General features: G+C 41.1%; 2 protein-coding genes across 2 annotated transcripts; one reads left to right on the top strand and one right to left on the bottom strand.

Moving 5' to 3' along the window:
- The first annotated feature begins 7,525 nt into the window (after window positions 1–7,525).
- dlx4b (distal-less homeobox 4b) lies at window positions 7,526–11,140 on the top strand. Its single transcript, XM_030755271.1, has 3 exons — window positions 7,526–8,111; window positions 8,987–9,180; window positions 10,590–11,140. The coding sequence occupies exons 1-3, from the start codon at window positions 7,790–7,792 to the stop codon at window positions 10,845–10,847; spliced, it is 774 nt and encodes a 257-aa protein (XP_030611131.1). The 5' UTR covers window positions 7,526–7,789; the 3' UTR covers window positions 10,848–11,140.
- A 5,228-nt stretch (window positions 11,141–16,368) lies between these two features.
- On the bottom strand, window positions 16,369–19,082 carry dlx3b (distal-less homeobox 3b). The gene is made up of 3 exons (XM_030755208.1): window positions 18,556–19,082; window positions 17,611–17,795; window positions 16,369–17,295 (listed from the first exon to the last, which is right to left on the bottom strand). Exons 1-3 carry the CDS (start codon window positions 18,896–18,898, stop codon window positions 16,981–16,983), a joined length of 843 nt encoding a protein of 280 aa, XP_030611068.1. The 5' UTR covers window positions 18,899–19,082; the 3' UTR covers window positions 16,369–16,980.
- Between the last annotated feature and the right edge of the window lie 5,462 nt (window positions 19,083–24,544).

Genomic DNA, 24,544 nt, shown 5'->3' with positions numbered 1-24,544 from the left:
AAATGCTGAGGCGTATGTATCCTGTCTGACTTTGATCTCTGCCTCAGGTAGCTCTTTCACAGCCATCAGTCTTAGCCAGGAGTTGATGGAAGGCTGCTCCCTCTGAGGACGGGCTTGCTCAGACTGAGACTGTCTCCTTGCCTCGACAGAGGGATGGCATGACATGTCAGACATCTACACAAAGCAGCAAGTGTGCAAACAAACCCTCAGTGGATTTTTGTGTTTATGTTTCCACTTGGTTTGATTGTGTTCTCCTTATTAGAAATTATTTGTTGCTATTTTTTTTTTTTTTTAAATGATCGAATTAAACTGGTGATATAAGGATGCAGAGAGGGAGCAGAGAAGGCGTGTTTTGGTGAGGTTCAAAGATAAAGCGAGCCAGTCTCGAAGGCTTTGATGTTTCTTGGCAGGCTTCAGGCAGCCACTGACAATCTGATGATCTGGGAACGCAGGCCTTTTTTGAGTCCGTGCCCCATCCTGGCCCCAGTCGTCTAGCCCTGCAGTTACAAACGCTTTAATGTGACAAGGTTAAACACCTGAAGTACTGCAGCAAAATGTCACAATGAAACCAAGGTCAGGGGAGCAACTTTAATCTTGGGATAGCGTTCCAGCTGAGTAGTCTGACTCTTCATTTATTTATGACTGCTTAACACAAAAAGACTCCCCTCCATTCGTCTATTTATTCTCAAGGAAAACCATCAGTGTCAAAGCTGCTTTAATCAATATCTTTATATTAAAACTTGATCACACGGCTGCTGAGCTGAACTGAAGGGTGTTGCTTGCTGTGACAACCCTACAGAGAATGAACTCCAGATGTTGTCCCTTTCAGCTCTGTTAAGATTTATAACCTTCTTAAACTCACTCTGTTGGTTTTCAGACAGCAAAATGTATTGGGTTGGTTCACTCCCACTGCTGGCTGGTTAAAAAAAAAAAAAACTTGCTGCATGCTACCTGTGGAGGATTTAGCAGTTACAGAATCAGGCACTTCTCTCAGGTATAGATCTTCTTCTATTTTTTCTAGGCTTTATCAGAGTTTCTGTTTGGCAATAATACCAACGTGTGGCCGGGAAATTTGTCATTGTCAGCTTAATATTTGGTGCTGGGTTTTTTTCTGTCACAGAGGTACCTTGGTACAATATTGTTGTCAACATCAGACTAATACGGTCATACGAACAAAAACAATATTTTTCTTTATTGAAAGAAGTATGTATTGTAGATCCTTTTACAAAGTTTTCACATGACTCTGTGCAGTGCTGTGAAAAACTAAGTACACCCCTGTGATTCAGTAGCTTGCAGAACCACCTTTTGCAGCAATAACCTGAAGTAACTTGAAGTGATTGTTTTCTATACGACTTTGACTCTCTGACATCACTGTGGAGGAATTTTGGCCCACTTCTCTTAACAAGGTTGCATCAGTTCAGTGGCTGCAAAACAAACCCAATTCATCACCCCTCCACCACATTGCCTGACAGTTGGTATGAGGTGTTTGTGCTAATATGCTGTGTTTGGTGTATGCTATGGGCAAACGTCTCCACTTTGGTCCACTTTTATTGGGAGATCCATTCCTGCAAAGATTGTGGTACTGTGTTAACACACACCTGAATGCTCCAGAACAGCAAACTCTCAAAACGTCTGCTTTTTATAGAGGTGCTCACACTCACTGATGATCAGTTCATCAGGTGCACTTGATCATCAGCACCTGGCTGCTGGAAGCAGTAAGGGTGTATTTAGTTTTTCCATAGGACTGGATAGAGTCTGTACTGTACACAGGACCAGTCCTATTTTTTCATAGACAATTTGTTTGTTTTTTTACATTTAAGTTTAAAAAGGACCACATGATGCATGCAGTACACATGTCTTACTATCAATTTGCCAAGCTTTTCTCAAAAAGAGGTTGTCATTTGATAGGCAGCCCGGTAGAGACAGGGTGCTGCGGGGCCATTGTGTCTTGTTGTGAGTTACAATGGAACTTAACACTTGACAGAGCCAAGGCTTGTTGTCAGGAGCTAAACTTGATCCTGTCAAGTTGTTCCCACTGAAGAGCTATAAAGAAAAGGCTTTGACCTCACAGATGTAAAAGCTCCATACAGGGGCAAATATGAATTCCCTTATCGAAGGATATCCACACATAATAGGAGATCTGCTGTAGGTGTTTCTGCTTTACTGGAAACTTGTTTTGACACTTAGTTTACATGTTCCTTGTCAGAGATTCTCACAAGATCCTCACTGATGGGAGATAAAGGTGACAGCTATGCCTCTTAACCTGGAGCCACTGCCCATATGACCCATTCTGCTGCTTAGACGGGTATCCCATCCTCCACGGTTTGTCATCCCCGTCACCGCTGGCATTTCAAACCGATGCTTGTCTTGCACACAGTTGCCCTGCAGACCACAAAAGGGGTTCAAGTTACCAGAGGGGCAGGTAATTTCAGATGGATAATCCTTGGACCTGGTAAACCGGTCTTTAACAGGACCTAGTGTCTAAACCTGGCAACCCTGAGCCTTGTGTCATTGTATGTTGATTGGGTGTGCATCTGTGGTTCCCCTGGGGAAATCATTGTCCAATATGTTTATCATTTCCATCTTCTATCCGCTCATCTACTCTCAAGTGAGGGATAAACTAAAAATTTGCAATGCTGTGCACATTTTAATTATTTTCTCATCTAAACATCTGCAGCTTGTTAAACCTTGGGGCCTTTCTTGTGACTTTATGAGTGTTGTGAATGTTTTTATTGTTTGAGGAAAAGATTTATGGCCTGAAGATTTTACCTGTGCAATTCAGTGTTGATAAAAATTAAAAAAAATACTGCTTGAATCTAGCATCACGTGTCTTCAAAAGGTGGCATAGGCTCGTGATGCCATTCCTTCAGATGTCTCTGACCTCAGTTAAACTCATGTGCCGTGTCAGCTGCCCAACCAGGATTCTCACACAGAGACATCTCTCTTTCTCTTTTGAGCTGCTGCCACCCTCTTGTCGGCCCACTGATGCCAGCTTCAAGCTTTTGTTGTTCTACCCGCCTCCCTTTGGTACTGGGGGCAAGATTTACAATGGAAAAATATAGTATATTTTTCCCCCATGTTGAGCTGGCGAGTCTGGAATGTGTGTTTGGGCAAGATTTTGTGAGGAGTGTGAAAAAACAACAGAGCTGTAAACACCGAGGGGAGACCCAGACGGGTTTCTTTGTTCCAGATGTGGAGTAGGCACATAATGTTACTGCAGCTCCATCCAAACCTGGAGCTGTAACTCAATACACTCCCACTGCTGTCCCACTGCCTGTCCATCAGCTGGGCTCTCACTGCATCCATGCCGACAGGTTAGTGCCTGACACTGTGGCATTTTCATTGTGTGTGTGTGTGTGTGTGTGTGTGTGTGGCAGCGCCCACAGTCAGAATGGTACCAAATGCGTATTTTGAGCCGCCACCAGACCAATGACGAAAGTTAGGGGGGAGAAAAAAAAATCAGCAATGTATAATTTACATATGTGACCGCTGGTCTCTGCAAATGAAGCCATTAAATCAGATGCACCCGTGTGCCATCCAGCTCAGGCTGCACTACATACGCTGATGTGCGTATTGCGATTAACGGGTTCCACAAGGTTTTTTTTTTTCTTTTTCTTTTTTTTTCTCTCGCTAAAGCATCTGTATTTAACCAGTCAGTTAAGTCTAACCGTCAGCGGCAACGGGCGATGCTGCTGTCATCTGCTGTCTGGCAACAATTATGCCAATGATGTATTCGAAGCTGGAGTCAAGAAAACCAGACACTTTCCGGCATTTCCCACGCAATAATATTCACTTCGAGTCACTTTAGTTTTCGAAGTTAATTGTACGTTGGTCTTTTTTCCTTTAACCTGTCCACGCTGCCTGTGTTCTCTATATATTGTATAGCCTCGATCTCGTTTTCGCTTCTCCTCTTCGTTTTTGTGCCGAGTTTTGATCAATAGCTGACTGAATTTGTCGGTTTAAAATTTAAATAATTTCTTTCCCTTCTAATTACACAAAAATGCGTCCTCTAAAGAAATTAAACATTAATAATAATAATTTCTTTTATTAATATATATTTTTGGACCCTGGACTATTTTTAACAGGAATATTTCACAAGAAATTGATTAATTAACATTAATTAATTACTTTTGGTAAAAAATAAATACACAAATAAATACGATCGTTCCTGCTTTGCTTTTGTATTATTTGGAGCTGCTGAGTAAATAGTAGTGGTAGTAGTAGTAGTAGTAGTAGTAGTTCTTTTTCATTTAATTATTTACTACCACACTGACCTATTTATTTATTTATTCATTCATTTATTTGTTTGTTTATTGACTCCAAAACTTGCTGAAATCAATGGCAATTTTTTTTTTAAAAACCCTCAAAAGTAAAAATGTCTACAGAATCAATAAATTAAATGAATTGAAGAAAAATTAGACTGAAAACCTTTTCACAAAACTACTTTAAGCAAAATGTATTTTATATTTTATATATTTACAAACAAAATTGAAATGAAGTACCTCAAGTGTCTTCATTTCATTTAACTTTAATAATAATAACCGTTATTTGCGAGCTTTCCCATTTTAAAATTAGGAAATGATTAAAATGAAATTAAAATAGAATCATAAACTTGAAGTGGTGAGCTGTTCACCAGCATGTGGCGCGTGTGCGTGATGAAAAAGTAATCCAATAAGCAGGTGCGTTTCATTTTTAGTCGGATGAGCCGATGAGTAAACATTAGATGTGTATGTGCCAGGCACTGGAATGATGCTGATCATGTGACACAGCTGAACTCTCTGGGCAACTCATCACCAGCAACGTGGCTGCGCTTAAGGAATGAGGCCCCGGCCGTTACAGATATTAATGTTCCTGATTACGCCTGGAGGAGAGATTAAACTGTTCATCCTCTGCTCTGCTCGGGTACCTTCTCTTTTCTCTCTCTCTTTTCCTGAGGCAGAAAACAGAAATATGTCAGTCCCATTGTTCGCATGGAGGTTGTTAATGCACAAGGACAGATGAAACACAGCCGCCCTGTTCGGACACATTCTTATTTTATGATGGCAAACAATGAAGCACTCGATCGAAATTGGCACAATCTAAACACCCGAAATACAAAAACATCAAAAACAATCACGAAAACATCGCCTGTAAATTGACACCCAGATTCTTTTTTTTTTTTTTTTTAAGAATGAGATGTTCTCCATAATAGATGTTTTCAGGTTTCGCGCAGCTTGTTCACTCTTTGATTCTGATTCAATCCCAGTTGGATAATTGGGTCAAAGCTCGCCTAAACTTCAGAGCTATCACGCTGTGCTGCTTATATTGGACATGTGGGCCTTTATTTACGTCTATTATGTGGTGAGCTGAGCCTATGATAACAAATACTTGCATCCTGCCGGGGTGTGCGGAGGTCATGGACTGTCAGTCTGTATCTAGGCCTCAGCGCAGCTCCAACAACAGAGGGTTACTTGTAAAACATGACGTGCCACAGTGGGGAAGATCACAGCTGCTGCAGTTGCCTGGGAGTGTGTTTTTGGTGTGTACACAAAGAATACCGTCACTCTGCATTAGAGCTGCATGATGGACAAACTCGATTGGTGTGTGTGTATGTGTGAGAGGAAAAGAACACCTATGTCAAACACACCTCTGCAGATTTTTGCTCATGCGCACTATGCAGCAAACTAGACGCCAGTAAGTCTGGGCTGCATTCAGGAGTGTGACTGTTTTTAACATCGGCCCTTTGCGTGTATTAATACAGCAACGACGAGGATCCATCCCTGCCCTATGACTGCAGGGCTTGCCTTTGTTCTTTACCGGTAATACAGGCATAATTACAAGCCCTAAAGAGCCTCCTCACCTTGCTTTCTCCTTTCCCTTTGCTCTGACACACACATCCAGGAAGTGCCTAACACTAGTGTCCGTGTTTTTAGATAGATAGATAGATAGATAGATAGAGATATATAGCTTACAATGAGACTTTGTGAATACAACGGCATTTTCCATATAAGCTATAAAAGAAACACCTGCTCCTAAAGTAACATCAGTTCCCTCCTCCTCCAATCGCTATATCGCACCAATAACACCAATAAGGTTGCCGTAAATTGCAAATAGACTGTAATTTCCAAGTGAACATTTACAGCTCTTATGTGTAACGTCAGAAAATTGTTGCCCACAATATGAAATTGACTCTTTTTTTTTGGGCGGGGGGACTGAAATTTGACTGCGATAATAATTTGTGGCTTTGTTCTGGCTGGCTGCATGGCTGAGGCCTGTGGGGAAATTGGGAAGCAGTCCAGCCCCCAGCAGGCCCTTTAATGCCGCTGGATTCCCAGTAGTTTCAGGCAGGGTAGGACATGACCAAAATGACGGGGTTGGACAGCAGCTCAGCACCACACTCAACCCACCAAACACTCTGTTTATAATTTCACTGCAGCATATATGATTTATCTGAGATCTGTATCAAACTGTACTGTAAAACATGGTTTTATTGAAAGTAAAGCCTCGGTAGCCGCAGTAGCTTTCTCCATCTGTGGCTCCTCCGCAGCTCCAGAATGAAACAGGCTGAAATATAGAAACAGGGTTATCGTTTGGGCCTGTTGCCATAATTGTCTCTGCACACTATATCCACGTGCGTCTTGTGAGTTTTGCTGACCATGCAGTTACAATCCTGCCCTCTTTTGGCACGTGTCCCTTATGTTATAAACTTTAGCGTGTACAGTAACAATATGAGTGATTTTCTGCTTTTGTTTTACAGGAAACTGAAATCAAATGTCAGACTTTGTCGTGCATTTCTCGTTCTGGTTGCTAGGGTATGAAAATATTTGTGTGTCATAGTCACATCGGCTGTCACATCACGTGAAATCACTGCACAGAGCATTCACCTACCACTTTAAAAAAAAAAAAAAAGTGTCACCGAATCTTCATATCATATTCTGGCCTCTACGTGCCTGCGTTTTACTGTGCATGCATTAGACTAGTTAATATGAGGCGTGTTACATGAACATTGACATCTGGTGCTATACTTACAAACAAAAAAAGAAAAATACATTTTTAAAAAACATTAAAAAATAGGGGGGGCCACGAACTTTACAAAAGAAAAAACGCAATATAACCTTGATTAACATCAGATAAAAATGAGCATATATATATATATATATATATATATATATATATATATATATATATATATATATGATTGCTTAAACCCCCTGAATTAGTCATTTAACAATTTAACTTCAAATTCGTTCCTCAAAACAGCTTCAGGCACGACAATATTTTATTTAGTAAATAAAGCCAGATAAATGTGGTTGGGCGTATTTTTTTCTGTTAGTTTTTAAATTCTCCAAAGGAGATTATTGTCGGGGGATTATTGTTTATTTTACTTAAGAGAGAGGAATAAATGGTAATTATATTTATTTGCTAATCTATGGAAGGAGGTGCCTCTGGGCTGCAGGGTTCCTGTAGGCCTATCTTATGTTAATGAAGTTAATGGCGGAGCTTCGGTGACAGCCGGCTGCTGAAGACCAATCAGAGGGCTCGCAGATGGAAGCCAGTGTGAGTCTGAGGTTCTGCAGGCAGGAGGTGTCTGAAGAACCATGTGTGCTCTGTTCGTGATGTAAAGAAGGGTCCTTTCGCTTTTATTTGATTTTGCCTCCAAAACAGTTTTGAACATGCAGACTTATAACGACGGGGAAGTCTTTTTTCGCGAATAATGCATTGGACTTACGCGCGGATTTTTTCCAGGCTGTCCGACAAAACTCATGAAACCCTCTTCAGAACGACGGTTTATGGACTTGCGTATTAGCTAATGATGTCTGTAGGTTTTATGCCTGACAGTCTGAATGGCTCAGATCCCTCGAAATCGGCTTTTCTAGAATTTGGCCACGGACACCCGACGCACCAGCAGCACTCCTCCGGACTCTCTCACATTTACCCCGTTCACGGCTTGCACGCTGCTGGACATTCCCAGCACGAAAGCCCTTTTCCTGGTACCGCGTCCTATGGCCGCTCTTTGGGCTACGCCTACCCAGGCACGGTGAACTCTCATCCCCCATCTGCTTACATGCCCTACCAGCACAGCAATCACAGCAACAGCAGCAGTCTGGCCCACAGCAGATTAGAGCAGACAGGTACGTGAGAAAGTCACTGAACTGTTGTATCATTAATGGCTATAAAACTGATACGCCTTTGTACTTGAGCCTAATTACGCACATGGCTCGCATTTTACCTGGCGAGGGGGGAAAAGTGCTTTTTGAGGTTTAGTAATTTAATGAAAATAAAATATTTGTTTCTTTTTGTAAAGATGTACTATAAACAACTTTTAGTGAAAGCAAGGCGTAAAGTGGTATATTAACACCGGGTCATTGGTTATTATTGCAGAAATAAGTAAGGATAAAGTCTTGGAGTGACGTTCGCTCTTGTCCTTAATATATGAGGAAGGCAGGCAGTGCCATTAATTTTATTGAACATAATATTCTGTAAGTAATTCCAAGTATGGTCTGGGCCTACCCCAGGAGCCAGGAACTCGTTACCCTCATTGTTAGTGCACATTAACACAGCAGTGCCAGAATAAAACAATCCTTTCATCCCCGGTGTGTATAATTTGCTGCGTCTGTTGTTGGCATTAAGGCCTTCTGATCCAGAAAGCTTAGAGTGGTAAGCATTACCGCGTGAAGCTCGCACTAAAATATTCAATCCAGATTAAGGTAGAATTAATATCTGATGCTCAAATATAATTTAAGGGGATTTCGGCCCTGGCATTTTGTGTTGCGGTACAGAGCCGGTCAGATGCAGTATCCAGACGCTATAATTTGTTTGTATTAAGGCCATGAAACTGAACTACTCCTCGGTATTCTCGTGTTGATTGAAAATGTACATTTTGCTCGGAGGCAACATTCACAGTCTGTTCAAATGTGACTTTTACTCTTGTTTTGACGTACAGCGTGAAAAGCCATAAATCCCACGTCCTCGTTGCTTAAACTCTGCTTTCTGTTTCGTCTTGAAGACCATGACAAGTCCACGGTGATTGAAAACAGGGATATTCGTCTGAATGGCAAAGGGAAGAAAATTCGTAAGCCTCGGACCATCTACTCCAGTCTGCAGCTGCAAGCTCTGCACCAGCGCTTCCAGCAAACCCAGTACCTGGCCTTACCGGAGCGCGCCGACCTCGCAGCCAAGCTGGGGCTCACACAGACTCAGGTAGGCCTTCAACGCATCGATTTGTGGGGCTCTGTGCGAAATATCCACTGTGTTAACTATTAATGACGAGGTTACTTAGCAGGTTGTAGCGGAAGCTCGAAATATTCAATGGAGCCTTACAGGAAAGTGCTTCCCTTGCAATATTTAGCATTTCTTGTATATGTTAATATTTTAAACAAAACCGTTTCAGTCTGGCTTACAGCAGACAAAATCAAATATATGCGTTGGATATTCTTGAAAAGGAAACCTCTGATTCGCAGCATTGTCGAGGATCACAACAGCAGATTTGTCACCCTATACTTTAATACATGCCTTATAATATCTGGTTGTATTTCTTTTGTCAGTTGCGGTCTTTGACTGGGTCTCTGTGCACAGAGTAGGAACCAAATTATCGAAGGAAAAAAAACAACAACATGCCATTAGGTCTGCAAAAGCAGAGGTTTGCCAGATGTTTTCAGTTTTGCATTGGTTTATTATAGAGCCTTGCATCTGATATTAAACCAATCCCTAATAACAAAATATATGTTTAATTATTTTTATGTATTTTGTTTTTTATTTACGTGTAGTTGTACATCTTTTACGCACCTATAGGTTACACGCACAGCAGACACAATGTGCGCACACGCGACGCAATAATTACACGTGCCCGCGCGTTTTGAAGACAAACAGGTGCACGTGTCAACTAATCCCTCTCAAACGAGACAAAACGGAGCCTTCGGATCTCTTTGCTTCTGTTAAGTTGTTAAGTTTAATGATTAAGTCGTCAGAGTTTTAAAGTAAGAGATAAACAATGATATGAAAGCCACCCTGGCATCTCCTGCACATTATTCTTAATCCCTCAACAGTTCTCCCGACAATTATCTCCCAGTTATTCTGCCAGTCCTGTTGTTGTGGCCCTTGTTGCCTAGATATTCTGCGGGTTCTTTGGTGTGTTTTTTATGAATATTCACACCATTGTTCTCGTGTTAAAAATAGCCATCTTGAATTGAACCCGCAGAAATTTCGCTGACTTACCACTGCTGCTTTTATTTCACAGTGCTCTTAGTACCGGGTTGTTGCTGTCACACTCATGCATCACTAGACTTATAAAACAGTAAACAATAAAAGGGCTTAGTTTTAATGGGGAACAAGTGCCACTCATCAACAAGGCTGAATAGCTAACAATGCGCCAATACTGGGCCCGGAGCTCACAGAAACAACCCCAAAAAGATGAGTTATTACGAGTTTTCCCTTTTTTATTGCTCACAATATTCCGTTCAGAGCAATTCCGATGAAAAGAGCACTGAGTTTAATTGTGGGGGAAATATGCTAATAAAAAGGCAATGACAATGATATTTCTTTTATATTGCTGCTGATTGTTAACCACAGTGACAATTATGCGCATTTTCTCTTTTACACTCTCATTTTAGGTGAAAATATGGTTTCAAAATAAGCGCTCTAAGTACAAAAAGATCATGAAGCATGGCAGCGGATCAGAGGGAGAACATCTCCACAGCACCAGCTCCATCTCTCCCTGCTCGCCCGCGTTGCCCCAGCTTTGGGAGGTCTCCATGGCGAACAAAGGAGCCCCAGTTCATCCAAACAGTTACATGAACAGTTTTGGTCACTGGTATCCGAATCACCATCCACATCATCAGGACGCGATGCACAGGCCGCAGATGATGTGAGTGGATTGTTTTTTGGCCACTTGCTCGGCCTTTACCAAGCGCCCATCAGGCTGCACTGAACTTGCTGGTGCCTCCGGAGGCCCCTCGCAGAACTGAGGTGTGCGTGTTTAGGAGACCTTGTTTATATTCACTGTATTTTGTGTGCGTTTTGAATTTTAAATTTTCTCTACAAAAAAATAATTCAGGCATCAAAAAAGTTTTTGTTTTTTTTTTAAATTTGTTATGTCACTGCAGATTGTATTGCAGGGCCTGACATCAGTGAAATGTGGGTTTGTGTGTGCAGTTTAAGACACTCTGGATAAAAGAACTTTTTAAAATACACTGTGTGGGTCTGCTTTATTAGCCAGTTGTTAACCAGCTGTCACTTCATCGTTCTAATTTTCTATGCTTAGGTAGTTTCTTTATTTACTTTTTCACTGTCAGATCATTTGAAAAGAAAGATTGAATTGCTGGTTTCTTAGAGAAACTTGGATTGATAACAGCCGGTACTGTGACTGACAATCACAAGATTAAACTCTTCTGACCTTTATAAGCACTGTAGAGCTCAGCCTGTGATAATGCCGTGCGAGAATAGAAGCTCTCTTTTGTCAGTCAACACTCCTAAACGGCGATTCACGAAAACCTGCAACCCTGCTTGAATTTCGACAGTCATTGTCAAAACACCTAGGGATTGATTTCTGTTAGGGAAAAAAAAAAAAATATATATATATATATACACAAATATCAGCTCTGGTGTTATGCAGCCTAAACTGATTTTACCGTCAATGATTGACTATGATTAGGCTAAATTTTAGATCTAAAGTAATACTGGTCCCTTACATGAAAACAGTATTTTCCAGCTGAGGCACAAAAGGACGCGAGGTGCCACCTTTTACGCACCGTGGATGACTTTAATGCAACTTTTACGCACGGGATCAAAACGATTTGACGACACGTGCCGTTCAAATGTTTCTTTGAATCTGAAAACCAGCATTACGGCCAAAAATGGAGTTTGATATAAATATTGATAAATAACATCACACTGCATTTTAATGCGTGTTTTTTTAGAGAATATTTTTACTCTTAAAAACACGTTTGTGTGCGTTTAAAGACGGTCAAGAGAATATCCATCATCCATCTTTTATCATCAAAGGGGAGAGCAGAGATGACGTGCGAGAAAGCATTTTTACAATATTTTCCTTTTCTTCAGTGAGATCAAAAAGCAAACGCCCCTTATCATAATCAGATGATAAATGGCTGCTCTGTCCCTACAATAAACTGCGGTGATTTATAGTCTTTTGAACTGATTTGCTAATTCCAGTGCTTAGACTGTTTAAACACAGAGAATTAGCTATTTATACCTTTGCAAACAATCTGGGCTGATGCTCTTGATTAAATGGCGAGCTGATTTCTGCTTAATGAAGCTTAGAGAAACAGCCAGTGACTTCTTTTTGTCTTTTTCATTCATCACTCTGCTGCCTTGGACTGTCTGGCAAACATTAGCTATCTTTTTTCTGATGTCACACTCGGGGCTTGGAAAAATAAGTGAAGCCTTAGGAAATATTTTTCCTAAAGTCACGTGTATTTCACATGTATTACTAGAAAGTGAAGTGCTTAAAATTTTGTATATTTTAGGTGTAATTTGGCATGTGTGGTGTGAGGATTTTTTGCTAAAGCAGAGAGATTCCTACAGCAAAATGCATGCATGCAGTTACCTTTCAGAATCCTAAACAAAAGCCAGAAAATTAAATGACCTTTCATGCATCTTTCTAGTTGAGCACCTGGTAAAAACAGTCTTTAAATGCAGAACAGCCACACAAAAACATACAAAATAACATTCTCACTGCATGTCCACACCAAGTCACTGGAACATTCAGTTGTACAGCGTGCATTCAGCCCCGTCTTACCTAATCAGAGATGTTCAGCCTTGTTCAGGAGCTCTAAAGCCTTCTGTGGTGTTTCTGTGAAGAACAAAGCCACACCACAGCGCCGTGTTTTCACTTCTCGAAGCTGATTTTCTCACATAACGACACGCATTGTGTTACATTAACATCTCCTTCTTTATATATATACACACCCTCATGCCCTTTTCCTCATTCCTGATGATTATGTGCCTTGTTAAACATGCGGACTCAGGGAAGAAGAGGCGAGCATAGCTGAAGCAAGTGACGGGGCATCAGGGAAAATTATAGGCAATTTCACATCTCCAGATTAGAATAATGGGCTTGTGGAGTTGGACAGAGAAGAGTAGGACCTTTCAAACGGGGGCCAATTATCATGCAGGCAGATTGAAGAGAAAGTGAAAAGACTCCTGGTGTAATAGACAGGCTAAGAGGAGGGGGATGGAAGCTGGGGTGGTGGGTTGAAGGGTAATAATAAAGGCAAGTCTGACTGTATCAGTGATGTGGATGGTTGGGGTTATCAGATACGAACTGTCTGATGGGTTTTAATTGCAGGATAGCAATAAGAGGGAAAATAGCTTGTTATTAAATCCCACTTGCTTTGAATGGGTGAATGGCAAAGCAGGTCTCTGGGGTGATTATTGTTATTAACTTGAGTGATCTGACATCTCGGGTAATTGTGAGCAGCTTCCCTGTTAGAGAGAGTGAATGCATGATTTGATTTCGTCTGAAGGAAGGCCTGACTTTCTTAGTGGCATGATGCACACATACTCTGGAGGGGTTAAAACACAATACAGGAAGAAAGGTATGTACACTGACTCACAAAGTCTTCAATTCAAGCATGCCTGGGATTTCATAAATGAAAGTTGTAAAGTGTGGGAAAAACACATTTGAATTTGTTCTTTTGTAGCATTTGACAGTCCAGAGTTTCAGTTTGTAGGTCAAGGGAAGCTGCACAAAGTCCTCCTCGTGACTTTATCAGGTTGTGATGACTGGCTGTGAAGCATCAACACAGCCCATCCCAGCCTGGCCCAGCCCTGGCCTGAGGTCAGCGAGGGTTCACAAGTCCACAGCTGTCAAGAATGCCTTTCTCCCATCATTTCGTCCAAGTTTACCGCAAAATGGAGACCGTGAGTGATCCTAATGCAGCCAAGGCCCAGCCCATGCAGGGACTCAGTGCCGGACAGCTGCTGAGAGTCTTTCCATGGATACTTTTGAGTTCCCGACCTCCGCATCAACCCATTTTGCTGCACCCCGGGGACAAGTGCTGACACCACACTGTTGATTGTTGCAGTGGGAAAAAGAAGTAGAAGGGTTATAGGGGCCTGGGCAACAGCTCTATTTACGGTGCTGTGATGTCGTGCCACGCAGGATCACATTCAAGTTCAACAGTTCACCTCCACCTCCGTGCCTACTTACACTTGTTGATGTTTAGGTATGATATATATATCGACATGTCCTACAGCCCACACACAAGCGCACAAATGTTTCCCCTGACAGCCACGGCCGAGGGCCACACATGCTGAGGGAGCCACTGAAGGGAGCTCACATGTGCTCTTGATGAGATTTCATTGATATTAAAAGGCAATAGTAATCATGGTGCTTTTGTCAAATCAGCACAGTGCACTGACATGATGACTGAAGCCATAGACAACTGGTGTTGGGTTCAAAGATATAAGCCAAAGAAGACACTGGGAAAACAGAATTAGGAGCTGTGATACATTTCACTGTTTACAGCAAAGTCATGAGAGAATGTGTGTGAAGTTTGGCAGAAACTTTTAAGATAAATGTAATCTCTAAACACACTAAAAGGATGTGAAAACAGTTTTTATTACAGTTTAATCACAATTATGTGGGAAATATATTCAAATATTATGAGAACAAACTGTCTTCCTGTAACCCAAATCTTAAATTGTGCACATATAACAGTTTCCATCACATTTTTTAACATCCCACAGAGGTGCATTATCTGAGTCAACATTATCTGTGTATTTGTTTGATATGTGTTATTATGAGCACAAAAGATTAATCAGTATCAATTAAAATATATAATATATAATAGCAGTATAATAATTGTAAAATATATATTTTTAAATAGTATTAATAATTTGTTTTATCCCTACAAATTTTCGAATTCGTGATTATTCTTTTAGTTTTTCAGATCATTTCCTGGTGTAAATTGCGTTAAGATGCTCTTTTTGTGTTATTGCACGTTGAGGTTTCATTTGGCTAATGCAGGCAAATCATCCAATATTTCATTTAATAACGTAACGCTATTTATTAATGAGAAACGAGAATAAATAATAGGTTATATCACTATTAAGCCTTATTCAAATATTTTTTTTTCCTGACTCGGGTAAATCGTGAAAAATTTAAATGATCCGATTTAAGAAAATTTTGAGAAAACTGGCATAAAAGTTGCAGTAAAGTTATTAGCAGCTCCACTCCGGAGTGCATGCCGTTCCTGTTACTAAAAGAAGTAGAAAAGGTTATAAAACCACCAACACCGTGGGCATATTTTCTCTCAGTGCGTAATGGCGCTTTGGTGGTCCATGTGGATAAGCTCGCCATTAGCGGTTCTCCGTCCTGTCAATTTTAAGCCGCATATTTAATAATGCATGGTTTATGTGGCCAAACTGAGGTTATTGTCCACTGTCGTTATTTATTAGTTGAGGCAAAGGTGGGGGTTGGGTGGTGGTGGTGTGAGTGTGTGTGTGTGTGTGTGTGTGTGTGTGTGGGGGGGGGGGGGGGGGGGGTGTCTGGGTTTTTTTTTCTGTCCTGTGACAGCTTTATTGTAGCTGTCACAACTGTCTCTGTCATATTAATCAAGCATCTTTCAGGTAATTCGCATCGGCGTTTTCCCCCAGCTTTTGTACGTATACACAAATGAGTCTGTTTTATTGGGAAAGTCCTTTTGTGTGTTTAAAAAATATGTCTTTCATCAGGTTCAAATGGTGCATAAAAGCTGGGCATTGTGTGTTCAAAAACTGTTAAACGCGCGCGCGCACAGTGTGCCTTCGATATTTGGCAGCGTTTTTACCCATTCTTCTTGGCGTTCATGCGCGCGTGGGAGATCCCCCTCAGTCCCAGACTTGCTTCACCTCCCTCCCTTTAACCCCTTCCCCCTTCCTCCACCACTAACACACAAACACACTGAACTCTTTCTTGTTATCTGGCAGCAGAATCGTAATAAAACCGAGTGACTCCAACATGTCTACAAGTCTACACGTAAGCGCGCCACCAAACCCCAGAAAACCGCGCTATACCTGTGACCGTGACAGCTGATGCCTGTTAGCTCGAACTTAGACATTTGCTAGTTTGGGGGGTGAAATAAACAAGTTACATCAAATTTGTTGTAAACAGATACTTTAAATAAAAAAAAAAAACAACAACAACATAAGCCCCTGCCGCCATGATTGTTGTTCTTTATAAATATATGGATCTGGTATAATGTTTGCTTCCAGTGCAGATAAATCGTGCAGTTTCATCCCGTTTAAACTGCTTTGAGAACTGCGTCACCTCATCGCCTACTTTTTCTTTTTACCTTTGGAAACTGTTTAAGGTGAAATAGAATGAATGCACCGACTTATGTGCACGGTTTCCAGCGCGTCTCACAACAAGTTCTTTATAAAAGGGCTGCACACACGACGTACAATTAACACCTTTATTCAATTGACAAGAAGGCAACAAGTGGACTAATTACATGAATATGAAAAAATGTTTTGAAAGCACCATAGTGCAGTCGTTCCGTTTGAACAAATGTGATCATAGTGGTTCTGCATATAAACACATATTTACAGCCTTCGATATTTTGTACAAATCCATATAAATATGACCTGAGTTTTTGAGCGCTCTCTACAAACCCACAAGATTTGATTGTAGCATGGATCAAACGCACAGTTTTGCTATTATTCGGTTTGTGTATAGGCAACTTATTATTTAATTCTTTAAAAAAAAAAACTTGCATATTTACTATTTATTCATTTACAAAAGAAGTTAAGGAAATAAAACTGAAGTGATAAATAATTTAAAAAAAAACACGCCACATGTCCGTTAAATATGTTGCCACAAGTGATCAGAAATCCCTTATGTGCTTTTTGAATGGAAACCCAGCTCTGAAACATTCTTGGTCATCTAAAACCAAACAGCGATGTTTCATTGCAGGCCTGCTCCTGGTCCAGTCATCGTTTTCTCTGCAGAGTCATTGTGGAGAGACCTCGTTTGAAATAAAACTGAAGACTCTTGAGTCAGTGTTAATAAACAGCTCCCACGCTTTGCTGCGGGACTGGGTGGTGCACGGTGCCCGGGTGCTGTAGGTGTGATCCTTGCTGGTACCAGTGGTTATTATAATCCTCCAGGTACGGCGGCGATGAACTGTGCGTCGGCTGCGGCACCTGAGGTCTGCTGATCGGGGTGTTCTGAGCGGTGTTGTTGTCCCAGACTGCGGGAGAGGGCGGTGAGTTGCAGGCCATGGAGTCGCTGGCGTTGGGACTGTGCTCCAAAGGAACCTCACCATTTTTGTACAGCTTCTTGAACTTGGATCTCCGGTTCTGGAACCAGATCTTGACCTACGAATAACAGGGTCAACATTAATTTTAATGTTAAAAAAAAAATCCATCAACGATAGTGTGCTTTAAATGTATATGATTATTAAAATTTTATTCAAGGAGTGTTTGAATTTGTTTAAAGGATAACAGCGCATTGAATTGTTTAACTTTTACCTAAATTAGGTATGTCAAACAGAGACACAAAAATCATGTATACTGTGCGTAATTACGCACCAGTTGACCCTTAACATTATTGACTATATTGGAAAACTCTGATTCACGTGACCCTAAAGCGTTGATCAGCTGAAATCTTTCAGGTGTTAAGAGGCAGCTTACCTGCGTCTGAGTGAGGCCGAGCTGCGCCGCCAGCTCCGCTCTTTCGGGCAGGGCGAGGTATTGTGCCTTCTGGAAGCGCCTCTGCAGAGCAGCGAGCTGGTAGCTGGAGTAGATCGTTCTCGGCTTACGAATCTTTTTCGGCTTTCCATTCACCATGCGGACCTCCGGCTCGGGCTCTTCTTTCACTACAAATAAATACATAAAATTGACCAGTGAATAAAACTTCAAGCAGCCTCAAAGACTTAAACGTGAAGCACTATGAAATAAACACGGTAGCAGTTTTCCGGTAGTACGGTAGCTTAGTGATATGGAATTCAGCCAGCGAAGAAACACACATAAGAATATTTTCTTAAAGTGAAAAAAACTTGTTTCGCAGTTACAAACATAAGTATGTAGCCTTTGTAAGAACATCTGAGGCACTTAAGGAAACCAAAATGTAATCATTCCAATTTTAAATATATATTTATATTTCGCTTCAAAGATTAAATTATAGTAGCAGTAAATTTTGAGGAGTGAATATTACCATCTCTGAGCCTTTATCGTTTTATGGACACCTATTAATTACTGTTTCATTCCAGGGCAGGGAATTATAACACGGCATTAGCACAATGCAGCACGCTACCAATAGATAAGTGTTCGTTTTTACTTCTTGTTACTTGTTTACTTTATTTAGATTATACCTACCATTTCTTACCAAATCAAAAATATCCTAAAAACAAATGAGTGGTGACTTGACATTTAAACAGATAATAAAGTTTATAATGAAATATAACTTGTTATAAAGTATAACTACGTGTTTTTATCTCCAACTAAATCCTTTTTACAAAAGGGCAACAAGTTACTGGATCCGGTGGTGAATCTGAGGTAAAGTTGGCGCGGATCGCATTATCTTTACACAGGAGATAAACACAACAAAATATAGCCCGTGATTATCTCTTCATTTACCTGAGCCCGGAGGTGAAGCTTGCAGGTGATCTCTGTTGTAATGTCCGTACTGTCTGTAGCCATTCGTGTATGAGTATTCAGATTTGGTGGCGTACGCTCCAGCAGCTCCCATTCCGTTCAAATTAAACTGGTGATGGTAAGAGTTCATGGGCTGTCCGTACGGCTGAGTTTGATAATATTCATGATGGCCGTGGGCCGTCTGTCCACTGTAGTAGCCCATGTCCGTCACGGACGACTCGGGCAGAGTAGGGGAGTCCTTGGAGTTCGGATGGCAACTCATAGATCCGGGGAGATCGGTCAAAATACTCGCAATCTTCTTCTCATACGTCTGTCCGGCGCTCATTGTGAAAGCAGCCCTCCAGAATAAAGAAAGTCCACTGGTGGATCCCTTTTCTGTGGAGCGTGCAGAGCAAATTGGCAATGCAGAACTGCTATGTGCGCGTTCTTTGAACGCACGGCTTTGACGAGCCTATAGTCCACTGAAACTCTTCCAGCTGCAGAAACTTGGTTGTGGCATTGCTCTGTCCCTGTGACACAGAGTTATAAAGAACTGAGCTAGATGGCTTCCTATTGGTTCCGCTGCCCCCCCCCCCCCCCCCCCTTCGCGCTCCGGGCGAAGCCTTGTTGAAACCCAGCCTTCAGCTAAGAGCGCTTATGCGCACTCATAGCCAATTGCCCCCGAGTTTTTCTTCTTCTTTTTTTTTCTTTTCTTTACATTTGAATTTACCTGTTCACTTGGTGAGCACGTAGAGACTGTGCCCAAAATTCAACCAAGGCCCAGTTTTTACTTCAGCCCTACAGGCTGCACGGTGGCACCGTGGTGCCTCAACACAATAATAGCCGAGAGTTTTTCTAAAGACTAATCTTGCAGCCAGGCCGTCTCCTTAATGTTTTATGCAATGTTTGCGTAACAGTGCCAAGAGATCAGACTTTACTCAGCACGTTGAAAAGCTACCTACCCGTCTCCCACAGAGTGCTATTGTCATGTAAAGGTGTTGGCGGACGGTGAACTTTAAGTAAAAGAGATGCAGCAGATAGGTAAAAGACTCGTTCAACTGATAATGCCTCCGGGTGAATTCCTCTACACTGTCCGGGGTTTGTTTTTTGTTTTTTGTAAATGTAAATCCACCATCATTGTTTAAGATGACGGCTGAGAATTGTGCTGCCCTGCTTTAGATAATGTTAGAGGTGAAGCAGAAGGTTTTATTGAATCAGTTTTCTTTTTTCTTTTTTGCATTTATTTTTGCAGGATTAAAATCCTTCCCTTCTGACTTACACGGATTAAATAATTTTCTTTTTTCTTTTTTTTAAATTATTATCTTAATTCTCTTCTGATGAATTCACGGTGCACAGCGCCCCCTGGTGTGTTAGATTGTAAATGGATCTTTAATTTTTCTCGTTGCAAAATGAGAAAGTGGGATGTTAGACAGCTGAACGCGTAAAAAGACAGTTCTGTTAATTACAACTAATAACTTCATTTTAAATAAGCATTTGTCTCATGTTTTAATCATATTTTAAATGAAGCTTTTGATGGGCTATCAGATGCGATTCTATGCACTCTCACATCTTATGAACTGCTGCCCTCTTTTGGTAGATTTCTGCCCTGCAGCTTAAAAGTGACACCGTGCAAGTCCAAATACACAGTCCTGTCTGACAGAGGATTCTAGCTGCTGAGCAGTCATTGCTGTATCGTTTGTTTGTTTTTTGTTTCATGATATGCCAAAAGTTTTCCGTTGGTGAAAGGTCTCGACTGCAGGCAGGCCAGTTCAGCACTCTCTCTTCTACTGCAAAGCCATGCTGCTGTAACAGCTGCAGTCTGCAGTTTAGCATCATACTGTTGAAATTTGCAAGGCCTTCCTTGAAAAAGACAATGCCTGGCTGGGCGCAAAGTCTCCCAGCCAGGTAAAGTCTGTATATACCTTTCAGCATTGATGGTGCCTTTCCAAATGTACAAACTGCCAATTCCATAGACACTAATGCACCCCCCATATAGCAGAGATGTAGAGCTGATAATAAGCCGGAGGGTCTCTTTTCCTGGAATATTATTCCCGCTGCTTCTTTTTAGTATGACTTACTTTTGTAGCTTTTTTTTTTTTTTTTTTTGCCCCATCCCAACGTTTTTGAGACATCCTGCTGCCATCAAATTTAAAATGAGCTAATATATCTCATGAAAAAGTAAAATATCTCATCTTAAACATTTGATAAGTTTTCTCTGTTCTATTGCAAATAATATGTGGGTTCATTCTCTTAACATTTTACACAGCATCTCTGCTTTTTTAAAATTGGGGTTGTGTACATACATGTACTGTACAACCACCAACTTACCTTATTACATGAGTCATTCGGTGTTCTTGCACTTTTTGTACTATTTTAATGGTAAATGGACTGGTTCTTATGTAACCCTTTTCTGCTCAAGCACTCAATGCGCAACATGTGCTGACATGCCTCACTCACCCAGCACGTTTTTCCATGCCTAAGTGCTTTCTATCTAACACTGACACTCCAATGAACTCATCAGAGAGCAACTTAGGGTTCAACATCTTGCCCAGATTGGAGCAGCTGGGGATGGATCCACCAACCTTCTGATTAGTAGGTGCTGCTCTACCTCCTGAGCTACAGCCACTGAAAAGCTTCATTACTTTCAGACATCTTCAGGTTGTCTGTTCATTTATGTTTTTCACCTACTTATGTGCATTATTTATAGACACTAGCCACTTTAATAAGTATGAGGCTGGACCTGGTTTTACCTTCAGAACTGCTTTAATTCTGCTGCTGCTGTAGATTCGCTGCTCATCTGTGAATCTCCTGTTCCACCACATCCCAAAGGTGCTCTATTGGTTCGAGATCTGATGACCGTGACCATTTGAATACTGAGAACTCACTGTCATGCTCAAGAAACCAGTTTGAGATGATCTGAGCTTTGTGGCATGCCAGGTTATCGTGCTGGAAGCAGCCATAGAAGATGGGTACACTGTGGTCATACGGAGGTATATAAATCATGCTCAGCTGGTACGAAGAGGTCAAAAGTGTGCCAAGAAATTATTCCTCATACATTTACACCACCAGCAGCAGGCAGTGGTGTAATGCAAGTGTTATAGGTGTTGTTTATGTCAGATTTGGACCTGAATCTGAATATTGCAGCAGAAATGGAGAATTGTCAGACCAGGCAACATTTTCCCAATCTTCTACTGTCCAGTTTTGGTGAGCCTGGGCAAACTGTAGCTTCAGTTTCTAGTTCTTAGCTGACAGGAGTGGCACCCGGTGTGGTCTTCTGCTGCTGCAGCCCATCTGCTTCAAGTGTGTTCAGAGATGCTCTCCTTCCCCTTTGGAAGTTTTTAATTTGTTAGCCTTTAGAAAGCATAACTTGTGTTTTTCTTCTTGTTGTTTTTTTCTCCAGTGGTATTTTGACAAATGCCATTCAAACCCAACTCCACATTTAAGCATGTCTGAGAGAGGGTGTGCATTATTCAAGTTGCTGAAGGCACAATCTACTGTTCCATCAAGCTGTAAGACCTTCAATCTCATTTTGAACTGCAGAAAAAAATCAACACTGCAAGAAAATAATGGAGATCATATGAGAATAGATGAATAAGAAAATACAGGCACATTTCTTTAGTGGCTAAACAAAAACATATACAAAACTCTCCTCCACACGCTGATCCGGCAAAACACAGAATGCTGAAATTAAAAATAGGCTAAATATGACATATCAAAGTTTCTGTTTTGTTGTGAAATAGGTAGAATGTTGTAATACTACAGAACAACCCTTAGATGGCGCCAATGTTGTAAAATTCATTTGAGGTTTCTTTATCTCAGGACACACCCACATCTATAAAAAAAGTATACAAGCGATCATTTGACAGGGTGTTAGGTATACCTGTCTAATACTACAACAACAACAACCACGACCAATCAATCTTTACGAATGTGTGGAAATTTTAGAGGATACATTTTTTGAGTGATATATGTCTGTGTAGATCAGGGCTCTTCAACTCCAGGCCTCGAGAGCCCCTGTCCCGCAGGTTTTAGATGTGTCTCTGCTTCAACACACCTGAGTCAAATATAGAAGCCATTAGCAGGACCCTGGAGAACTTGACTGCATACTGAGGAGGTAATTCAGCCATTTGATTTAGGTGTGTTGGATCGGGGACACATCTAAAAGCTGCAGGACAGGGGCTCTCGAGGCCTGGAGTTGAAGAGCCCTGGTGTAGATTCTCAGTGATCCAGATCACTATATTCTCAAAAGCTTGAAAAAAAGGGGCAACTGGAAGTTCCTCTTGAGACAACTTTGAGTCTAGTTGAACTCTTTTACACCCGTCAGAAGGGTGTTTCTTCTACTTAGCTTGTATTCACTGGTATTAACAGAATGGACAAAACATTAAAAGTCTGTGCTGGTTAACTGCTGCATATTTCAGCAGCACCAGGTGTCTGAAAAATGACCACACAACTGAATTAACACATCTCTTAAAATGAATTTGGTTTTCAAAAGGTTTATTAAAGTTTTAGTAGACTACATCAATTTTAATCGGGTATACCTAATAAATTGCAAACTAAGCTTTGCGTCATGTTAGATATTGGGCTTTTTAATCGGAGTGCAAGAATGATTTTCTTTTATTTACTTTCCTCTTCAGAGACTTCAGGTGCAGAACTACTGATGCTGGACTACAAAAAGCCATTTGTCTTTTGAATGTGACACTGACTGTTCTCTTACTTAATAGAGCTGGGTGGAGGGGTTTCCCCACTAGAACTTCTCTTAAATTTCTGGTTTGCGTGTCCAATTACACATATTTCTCCCCGACATAAATGCGTGTATCAGTCTAAAACCCACGTCTCAAATAACCGCAAAAGGAAATTTTGTGCAATTTTTTGAGAATCTTTTGGTCAAATGTACTTCTCAGGAAGTAAGCTGATGAAACCCTCAGAACACAGTAACATGAGACAGCATTCAGGGTCATGTTTTGTACTTTTCTAATGCAGTGTGTAAAAGTGGAACAACTGGCTTTAGTCCAATACAGGACAAAAGCTCAGACCTTTCACGAAGAAAACCCTGCAATTATCGTCTGGGTTCAGTCTGATTGTTGTGGACCCTTTAAAAAAAAGTACCTTTTGTACTGTACATTGCAAATGAAGCAATTTTCCCTCAGAAAAAAAAAAAAGCCATTTTCTCACCTTCTTCTTAAACTTCTCAAACAGAGTGATCAGTGTGATTAAAGGAGGCCCTTCAGGCCAAAAGGACAAACACCAAAGACAGTGATCCTCACACATGACATATGAAGGGGTGTCAGAGGAAGTTTGGCTTTTTTTTTCCCTCGGCAGCTAGATAAGATAAAAATTGCTGTACTGCAGTTATCAAAGTTTAATTCCAAGTACAACTGTTACTAGCGTATCTTGTCCCACCTCCTCTCTGCTTTTTGATTTTCAGAATAACAGCTTCATCTCTCCAGAGTGAAAATATTCTCCCTCAGAATCAGGAAGCCCTCGAGACAAATGTTTTACATTCCTTCTTTCTTATGCTCTTTAACATTTCAGAAAGCATACCTGAACTGCATGTCTGATGCAGAAATTACATATTTACATATGCATTTACTTCCTACTCTTACATCTGCACTAGGGCTTCTACAGCAACTGTGAGTGCTATAGTTAACATCTACACACATAAACAAAACAAAGGGATCCCCATCAGTAATGAGCACATGGTCCTACATACACACACACCTACATTGCGGAGGATGTTCAGACTTTAATTGCTAGGAGTCTGTGTCGCTAAAGAAACAAACTTATTGCTTCCTAAGCCCCCGCAACAATCAATGCAATTTCATCTCCTTTTGAAAACTTCAAGGCAGCAGCGTGGAGCTCCTGGAGATAATGAAGTGCCCAGTTTGTGTTGATCTGACAGCATGGTCAGCTCCCTCGGGGAGTCAGAACACTCATGAGTGAGAGACTTGGAAGTCTATTAAATGCTAACTCTCTCCCTCTCCCTCTGATTAGA

The sequence above is a fragment of the Archocentrus centrarchus genome, chromosome 19, assembly GCF_007364275.1.
Source record: "Archocentrus centrarchus isolate MPI-CPG fArcCen1 chromosome 19, fArcCen1, whole genome shotgun sequence".
NCBI lineage: Eukaryota > Metazoa > Chordata > Actinopteri > Cichliformes > Cichlidae > Archocentrus > Archocentrus centrarchus.
The sequence above is the reverse complement of the archived record's forward strand: the minus strand, read 5'-3'. Positions and strand labels throughout refer to the sequence as shown.

Bases quoted from the DNA above. Each gene is read 5' to 3' on its own strand.
- dlx3b (XM_030755208.1), bottom strand. From the start codon at position 18,898: ATGAGCGCCGGACAGACGTATGAGAAGAAGATTGCGAGTATTTTGACC. The intron at 17,796-18,555 runs GTAAATGAAGAG...ATTTATTTGTAG, and splicing joins AGCTTCACCTCCGGGCTCAG to TGAAAGAAGAGCCCGAGCCG. The intron at 17,296-17,610 runs GTAAGCTGCCTC...TGTTATTCGTAG, and splicing joins TCGGCCTCACTCAGACGCAG to GTCAAGATCTGGTTCCAGAA.
- dlx4b (XM_030755271.1), top strand. From the start codon at position 7,790: ATGATGTCTGTAGGTTTTATGCCTGACAGTCTGAATGGCTCAGATCCC. The intron at 8,112-8,986 runs GTACGTGAGAAA...TTCGTCTTGAAG, and splicing joins CAGCAGATTAGAGCAGACAG to ACCATGACAAGTCCACGGTG. The intron at 9,181-10,589 runs GTAGGCCTTCAA...CTCTCATTTTAG, and splicing joins TGGGGCTCACACAGACTCAG to GTGAAAATATGGTTTCAAAA.